The sequence below is a fragment of the Canis aureus genome, chromosome 9, assembly GCF_053574225.1.
Source record: "Canis aureus isolate CA01 chromosome 9, VMU_Caureus_v.1.0, whole genome shotgun sequence".
In the NCBI taxonomy this organism is placed as follows: Eukaryota; Metazoa; Chordata; class Mammalia; order Carnivora; family Canidae; genus Canis; species Canis aureus.
This window is the reverse complement of record NC_135619.1, coordinates 75086753-75095536: the sequence shown is the minus strand read 5'-3', so window position 1 is coordinate 75095536 and position 8784 is coordinate 75086753. Positions and strand designations below refer to the sequence as shown.

General features: G+C 42.9%; 1 protein-coding gene across 6 annotated transcripts in view; it reads right to left on the bottom strand.

Moving 5' to 3' along the window:
• Positions 1-1251: 1251 nt before the first annotated feature.
• TDRD9 (tudor domain containing 9) overlaps positions 1252-8784 on the bottom strand; it is a 107559-nt gene continuing 100026 nt past the window's right edge. For all 6 annotated transcript variants that reach the window (XM_077910766.1, XM_077910768.1, XM_077910767.1 and 3 more), the window contains 2 exons: positions 3064-3136; positions 1252-1703 (listed from right to left, as the gene is read on the bottom strand). In XM_077910766.1, coding sequence (XP_077766892.1) covers positions 1602-1703; positions 3064-3136 — 175 coding nt within the window. In that variant the 3' untranslated portion in view covers positions 1252-1601. The remainder of the gene's footprint in view (positions 1704-3063; positions 3137-8784) is intronic.

Below are 8784 nucleotides of genomic sequence, written 5' to 3'. Positions count from 1 at the left end.
AACCACAGAAACAAAGGAGCTGGAATTTTTTTTTTTTTTTTTTTTTTTTTGCAGCAAGCCATTCATTACTATGTAATTTTTTAACCACTCATGGAACTTTGACTGGAACACAAACAGCAGAAAGAGCGCAGGACAGCTCACGGGACCATCTGCTGCCATGATGACCCCACCTGGATTACCACAGCGCCTGCCTTAGACCCTGGCAAAGTGAAGAGCACCCAGCTGGGTGGAGTATCCTATCGTTTCCCACGAGGTCTTTCTGAAAAGACAGGCTGAACGCCGACCTTCAATTCAAGCTGAACTTCTGGTTGCTCTCAGGCATGGCACAGATGGTGCTGCCAGCGTGGTGCCCACCTCCTGCCCACGGCTGGGGAATGCATTCCCAGAGTCCCACATCTGCACAGCTTTGGCTCCAGGCTCAGCAAGACCGGGGGCAAGTGAGACATGCGTGACGGTGCCCAGAAGCTCATGACAGTGACACCATGATGCACACACAGTGTTGTGCGCCCCCACAGGCTTGCTGACTGCCAGTCCTGCAGACCAACAAGGCCCAGCAGAAAACGGGCTGGGATCCCAGTTTACAGAAGCTCCACAGATGCCAGTTTCCCAGTCCTTGTACACGAGCTCCTGGTCACCACCCCACAGCCCCCAGATACATAGGCTTCTCAGATTTTCTCACGAGCTGCCCTGCTGTGAACCAGCACGTGTAGGCAGAGCGCTTCTCTTGTGCTTCCAACTTGCCCCTCGCAGATCCTGATGCCGGCACCTCTGCCACCCATGGGAGCCAGTGGGGATCTGCTCCTGCCGCTGCGCAGTGACGGCTGTTCTCATGTGACCTTGACTTGACTTTACTTTCACCAAGAGGCCTAAACTCCCCTTTACCGGTTTTCTCAATTCTGAGGTTTTAGAATGAAATAGCTTTTAATCTCCTCTGACTAAAAACTGTCAGAAACAGAAACTTAGTCTAATGCTTTTATTGCTTTAACATAAATATACTAGTTGCCAGGTAATCTCCCTGATTTCCAAAATTTGGACTTAGAATTATAAGGTAGATAAAAATCTAAAATATACAAAACTAAAGTTAGTTTCACCAAACTTAAATATTTTCCCTCATGGAAAAAAAAATGAGAAAATGCCACAAGAAACACGCAGCTCTCCTTTGTGGTAACCTGGGGTTTGGGATGGTGGTTCCCCTATATCCCAGGTTACATCACTGTAATGAAACAGAACATACTAGCACATGCCAGAACCTTACATGTTCAGCTATTTATATTTACCTTAATAGATTTAAAGCAAAATACATCTCTTTTCCAAAGTCTTCTTTCAGCCAGTGGATTTTCCCTAAATCTTTTAACACAGTGATTTTCTGTTTCTAGAAAAGACAAGACTTTCCAATCCTTCCCAGCTGAACAGAAACACCACTCTCCAGCCACCACCCACATGGAAGAGGAAGCAGGATGGAGAAGACCTTTCGAATGCAGCAGGCAAAGACTGTCACATTCAGATACAGAGAAAGTCATCTGCAGATGCTTTAATGCAGCTGTGTTTGGGGTGGGTCTCTGTTCCTTCAGGAGGAACTGGGATACCAGCTGCCGGCACAGCTAGGTATTGAGAACAATCAGTTTGTGGAGCTGGTAGAGAAAGGTGTTCTTCCCTCGGCTGCTTTCCCGGTCAGCCTGCTCCATGACCAGCTTTGGGTCAACCTGAGGGGGAGACAAAAGGACCAGTCAGACCTTTCCAGGACACGGATTATTCTAGACATCAGTTAAAGTAAGTACAATGAATATATATAACTACACACACACACATACACACACACACACACACACACACACACAGACAGACATGTTAGACCAGAGAAAGTCATCTTTCAGTTTCCAAAGGTATTTCTAGAACACCTTTCTCTGTCCTCTCCCAGCACTCACTGCTCTGTGTCTGACAATGTATCTTTAATAATACAGTGACCTTTCCTGGAAGCTCACAGGCGTCCCCCCACCCACAACATGAACTTCAACACTGTCACAAGCTTTCAAGTATGCATAGGTTTCCTAAAACACATCAACCTCTAAATAAAGTTCTGCTTTCAAAGTCAGTCCTGCTATTAACTTGAACACCACAGAGTCTGCAGGAAAGGTGCTGGTGCCCCTCCTGTCACAGGCAGAGCCTTGCACTCAGGGAGCTGGCTCAGGGCCTCTCCTGAGGGCTCTAGAGAGGGGCACCAGACAAGGAGCACACGACAAAGGAAAGTCTCCTTCAGACTCAGATGGGAAAGCATCACACATCCGGGGGGGGCATCTTGTTGCTTCAACTGCAGCTGGTGTCTGTACAAACACATCCCTGGCTCTAGAATTAAAGCTGAAAGCCCCTCCTTTAGTTCCCTCCAGGTCAAATTTTACTCTGTTTTCTAAGCTTTCCATGTAAATGTAAACATCAGGGTGCCCCAGGTGGGCCCTGCCTGACTTCCCCCACTGCTGTGGACTGAACTGTGCCCCAAATCCATAAGTTGAAGTTCAAATCCCCACTGTCACAGTATCTGGAGATGGGGCCTTTGGGTGGTAAGTGGGGTTCTATGAGGTCACCAGGGCAAGGCCCTCACAATGGGATGAGAGCCCTTCTCAGAAGAGACACGAGGGAGAGCTCCCCTCTCTCCACCATGTGAGGACACAGTATGTGGGCTCGTGTCTCCCAGCTAGGAAGGGGGCCCTCGTCAGAACCTGGCCCAGCTGTGCTGGTGCCCTGACCTCCGACTTCCAGCCTCTGGAACTATGAGAAAATAAATGTCTGCTGGTTAAGCCACCTCGCTGTGGTGCACTGTCAGAAGGCAGAGCAGACTGGGGCCATGCCAATGTGTCTGGATCTACTTCATTCAAAGTTAACAGGCAGTCACCCTTGGCATCAGAGAGAGCGCACCACTGAGAGACAGCACATCCCTATGACACCAGCCCATGAGCCAAGAGAACCGTCCACACTGCCTGTCCCATTCTACTCTCTCAGGACCCTCCACGACCCATGCCATGCACTCCTAGGGGGCAGGTTGTCCTCACGGCATTATTTCTCACTCACCTGATTCCATTCATATGGCTTTTCATGCCACTTAGGGACAACTCTCTGTCTTGGTTTCAACTGACAGAACAAACTAAAATTAAAAATAAGAATTAAATCTTAATTATATGTCAGTAACCGAAAAAACTATGATTAAAAAAAGATTTAAATCCAGAATTATAACTACAGTAAATTTTTAAAAGGTCAAGATTTATGTAGCTATGACCAGAGAATAATCCACTATCCACTAAAAAACAGGACGACAGAGTGCAGGTACAGGTGCAGAGGACCAGCCCCCATTCTCCCAGTCCATTCACAGCAAGCAGCGGTTGCTCCAGCCCATACATCGCTGCATCACTGAATGGAACACGGATTTTATGTCCTCTCCTCTTGGACAGCCTGACAAGCTGGTAACGCCATCAGCTTAAAAAGGCAGAGATAAGGCTTGTAGCAATGAACAGAGTATAGAGGTCTGGAAATCTTCTTGCCCCCAAAACAACTGTAAAACTCAACAAAATACTAAAAAAAAAAAAAAAAAAAAACCCCAAAAACCCAACCCCACAAATCCCCAAACATTTGAAGGCTCTGTAAACTAACCAAAAGCAAACAAGTTGAGAAGTATTCATTCACAAAGAACCGCTGAATTCAGGTAAGAAAAGTGGAGTCTGGGGTGGAGCTCCGGCCTGGGGCTAGCTCCTCCCACCCACCCCCAGCTCAATCTAGGACCTGAGGGCTAGCAGGGCCAGTCTGGCCATGAAAACCAGCACCTTCGTCACAGCCAGACTGAGCTTACTTGATTAGGTGCAGAGGGTGAAAAACCCTCCTGGTCTGGCAACACTGTCAGCAAATAAATGGAGAAAGCCCATGGCTCTTCTAGCCTTAGGTCACGGTCCTCCTTGGGACCTGGGCAGACCAATAGACAATCTAGAAGCCCAAAAGGAAGGTCTTGGGAGTGAGAGTACAAGATGGCCAGGCAGGCCCTCCACACACTCCCTGGGGGATTAGGAGGCCTCATACACATGCAGACAAGACCGATGGCAGCCCTTAGCTGGCCACAGAGCCCTGGATGACTGGGAGGAGCCACACATGCACAAGAAAGTCCTGGGAAAAAATAAAAACCAGGGAAGAGTTCAGAATTGCCTGAACTTTGGCTGCACTCCCTAAACCACAAGTACATCTCCTAGCAGAGAGTAGAAGCTTAAAGGCTTAGGTATTGAAGTACAACTTCTCATTAATCACTGGCTGAACACTAAGTAATGCACACCCAAGAACAACTCCCAGTAAGCCAGGATGAAAATAAAAAGGAGAATGAAAACAGAAACCAAGTATCAGTGGCCTCACAACATGGAGGGAAACATACCCTGCAGAACCCTGCAGGGGGATCAGGACCCTACATACTGCTACACTACCTCATCAAAGAAATGGGCAGAAGACATGAATAGACATTTCTCCAAAGACGACACACAAATGGCCAACAGACACATGAAAAGATGCTCCACATCATTCGGCATCAGGAAAATACAGATTAAAACCGCACCTCAGTCAGAATGGCTAAAAATGAACAAGTCAAGAAACAACAGATATTGGCAAGGATGCAGAGAAAGGGGAATCCTCTTACACTGCTGGTGGGAATGCAAGCTGGTACAGCCACTATGGAACACAGTATGGAGGCTCCTCAAAAAGTTCTAGGATCCAGCAATTACATTACTAGGTATTTGTCCCAAAGGATACAAACGTAGTGATTCAGAGGGGCACATGCACCCCAATGTTTATAGCAGCAATGTCCACAATAGCCAGAATATAGAAGAGCCCAGATGATCATCAATGAATGAATGGATATAGAAGATGTGGTATATAGACACAATGGAGTATTCAGCCATCAAAAAAACCTTGAAATTTTGCCATTTGCAACAACATGAATGGAACTGGAGAATGTTATGCTGAGTGAAATAAGTCAGAGAAAGATCCATATAATCTCACTCATATGGAATTTAAGAAACAAAACAGAGGATCATAGGGGAAAAGAGGGAAAAATAAAACAAGATGAAATCAGAGAGGGAGACAAACCACAAGAGACTCTTAATTCTGGGAAACGAACTGAGAGTCGTTGGGGGGGATGGGGTAACTGGGTGATGGGCATTAAGGAGGGCACATGATGTGATGAACACTGGGTGTTATAACAACTGATGAATCACTGAACACTACGTGTGAAACTAAAATTTTAAAAATTAATCAATTTTCAGCAAAAAAGCATGAGACATTTCACAAGAAACAGGAATGTGTGATCTACATTCGGGGTGGGGGGGAAGCATCCCAAAGAAGCTGAGTGGCCCCAAATGTGGGTTTTAGCACACAAGACTTCAAAGCAGCCACTGTGAGTATACACAAAGAATTAATAAAGCAATCCATGTTTAAAGAAAATACAGGAAAATAGGACAATGACTCAAAGATAATTGCAATAAAAATTAAAAACTATACAAAAACAATTCTGGAGTTGAAAAGTACAATGACCAAAATGGACAATCCCCTACAACACAGCACACCTGCAGAGCTCAGATGGCAGGGTAGAGCAGCAGTAAATGTAAGGACCAGTCAATAGAAACTAGTCTGGGGTGCCAGGGCAAGAGGGTACAGTCGGTTAAGTGTCCGACTCTTGGTTTAGCTCGTCATGATCTCAGGGTCATGGGATCAAGCCCTAGGTCAGGCTCTGCACTCGGTGGGGAGTCTGCTTGGGAGTCTCCCTCTCCCTCTGCCCCTTCCCCTTCTCGCCCTCCCTCTCTCTCTCTCTCTCTGTAAAATAAATAAACCTTTTTTAAAAAGAAAAGGATTATAAAAAGATTCTGAACAACTTTATGCCAACAAATTAGTCAATTTAAGTGAACAAACTCCTACAAGACACAAATTACCAAAACTACTTAAAAAGAAATAGAAAATCTGCACTTGATCTTAGCCAAAAGGCTGAGAAGTGATAGAAATAGAGAATCTGAACAGACCTAAAACACAAGAAATTGAATTTGTAACTTAAAATTTCTCCACAAAGAAAAGTCCAAGCTCAGATGGTTTCACTGAAAAATTCTGTCAAATGTTTAAGGAAGAAATAATACCAATCTTACACAAACTCTCAGAAACAGAGTAGCTGGGAACACTTCCCACCACATTCTTGGAAGCCAGTTTTTACCCTGATACCAAATCAGACAAAGATATCACAAGGAAGCTTGCGATAAACCAACTACCCTCAAGAACACAGATGGAAAAATCCTTAACAAAAACATATTGCAAACAATCTACAAATATATAAAAAGGATTATACACCATGTGGAGCTCAAAACAGAAATGCAAGGCTAATTTTAACATCCAAAAACAAGTGTGTAATGTACAGTATAATACAGTATACCATAAAAACTGAATGAAAGGGGGGGAAAAACAAACATGATTATCTCAAGGACAGAAAATTATTTGGCAAAATGCAACATCTTTTCCTGGTAAAGGCTCTCAGCACACCAGGAACAGAAAGGAATTCTCCAACCTGACAAAAAGGAACCACGAAACACCTACAGCTAACATAATAATAGTGAACAACTTAATGCCTTTTCTCTAAAACCCAAACAAGACAAAGATGCTTTGAGAATCTGCCTTTGGCTCAGATCATGATCCCAAGGTCCTGGGATTGAGTCCTGCATCAAGCTCCCCACAGGCCTGCTTTTCCCTCTGCATATGTCTCTGCCTCTCTCTCTGCATCTTTCATGAATAAATAAAAGCAGAAAAAAAAGAAGCCAAAAGCACAAAGGTCAGTAAGGAAGAAGAAAAACTGTCTTTACCCACAGATATTCTCCTATATGTGAGCGAAAAATCCTAAAGAATCTACAAAAGCTACTAGTATTAATAAGTTTAACAGGGTCATGGGAAAAAGATCAAAACATAAAAATCAATTCCTCATTTCTAGCAATGAATAATCCAAAAATAAAATAATTTCATTCACAATAGCATCCAAAAGACTGCAATACTTAGAAATAATTAAACAAAAGTATAGGACCTGCACGCCAAAAACTATACAAACTTAGAAGAAGCAAAGTGAACAGAAAACTACTAAACATTCCATCTTCATGAAGCACATAAACTCAATACTGTTAAGATGGTAAATCTCCACAAACTGATCTGCAGATCCAACACAATCCCTACTACAATTTCAGCAAGGTTTATTATAGAAACTGACAAGCCAATCCTAAAATGCATATGGTAGGGGGGGAGCGGGGAGAAGGCCGCTGGCTCAGTTGTGCGGCATGTGACTCTGAATTCAGGGTGTTGAGTTTGAGCCTCACATGGGGTCCAGAGATTACTTAAAAATAAAATTAAAAAAATAAATGTCTAGGAAAAGGAAAAGGATCTAGAATAGTAAGCATAATTTGGAAAAACAAGAACAAAATACGAAGACTAACATTACCCAGTTTCAAGACTAAGTATAAAGCCATAGCAATCAAGACAATATAATGGAAGACAAGCATTGGCATAAAATACACATAAGTAGAATAAAATAGTCCAGAAATAAACCTTTACAATGTTTGTGGCCAATTCATTTTTGACAGGAGCCAAAGCCTTTCCATGGAGGACAGTAAGAGCTTTTCAGCAAGTGAGATTGTCATGAATGGATGTTCATCTGAAATAAGATGAACTTTAGACTCTCACATCTTATACTATATAAAAGTGTCATCTCACAACAGACCAAAAACTAAAATACACCAAGTAAATATAAAAGAGGAAAAACTTCTGTCACATTGAGCTTAGCAAAGATTTTTCAGATATGACACCAAAAGCATAAGCCAAAAAAAAAAAAAAAAAAAGATAAAGCAGCCATCATCAAATCTAAACATTGTGTTCTTCAGAAGACAGCATTAAGAAAATGAAGACAACATGCTGGGAAAATATCTGCAAATAGTATATCCACTAGGAAACTTTTAGCCAGAATTTAGAGCTTCTACAACTCAAAAATAAGACAGCTCAACTTAAAAATGGGTAAAAGATTTAAACAGATATATTTCACCAAGAAATACATAATTGGTTAGATGCTCTCTACCATTAGTCATTAAAGAAATGCAAAATAAAACCAGAGCGATACCCCACCAGACTGTCAACAATACATATGCCGATGGTGACGATGATGGCGAGTGCTGGTAGGAATGTAAAAGGCCAGGCACCATGGACAACGGTTTGGCCGATATTTAAAAAATTAACAGGAATTCATCATATAACCTACCAATGATACTCCCTGGATCTCTACCCCAAGATGCTGGAAGTAAGCAGTCACCCGAAGACTTTATATAACTCCTCACGGTAGCGTATTCACCACAGCCTGATACTGGCAACAATCCACACATTTCATCAACTGGCAAACAGAATGTGGCACACAGACTATGGAGTATCACCCAGTGACCAGAAAGAACATGTTACAACATAGATGAGCCGCAAACATGTGCTAAGTGAAGGAAGCCGGATTTAAAAGAAGAAAATCAAAATCACCATGATTCCGTTGACATCAGGTTTATGGAGAAGGCAAATCCACAGAGACTGGGCGTAGATCAGGATTTGCCAAGGTTGGGATCAGGGGGGTGCCGCTTACAGGTAGGCTACAACAACTTCTGTTTTTAAAACAGCTTAATTGAGATACAATTCATGTACAACTATTAACAATTTTAAGTATACAATTCAATAATTTTCATAAATTTGTAAAGTCATGCAACCATCACA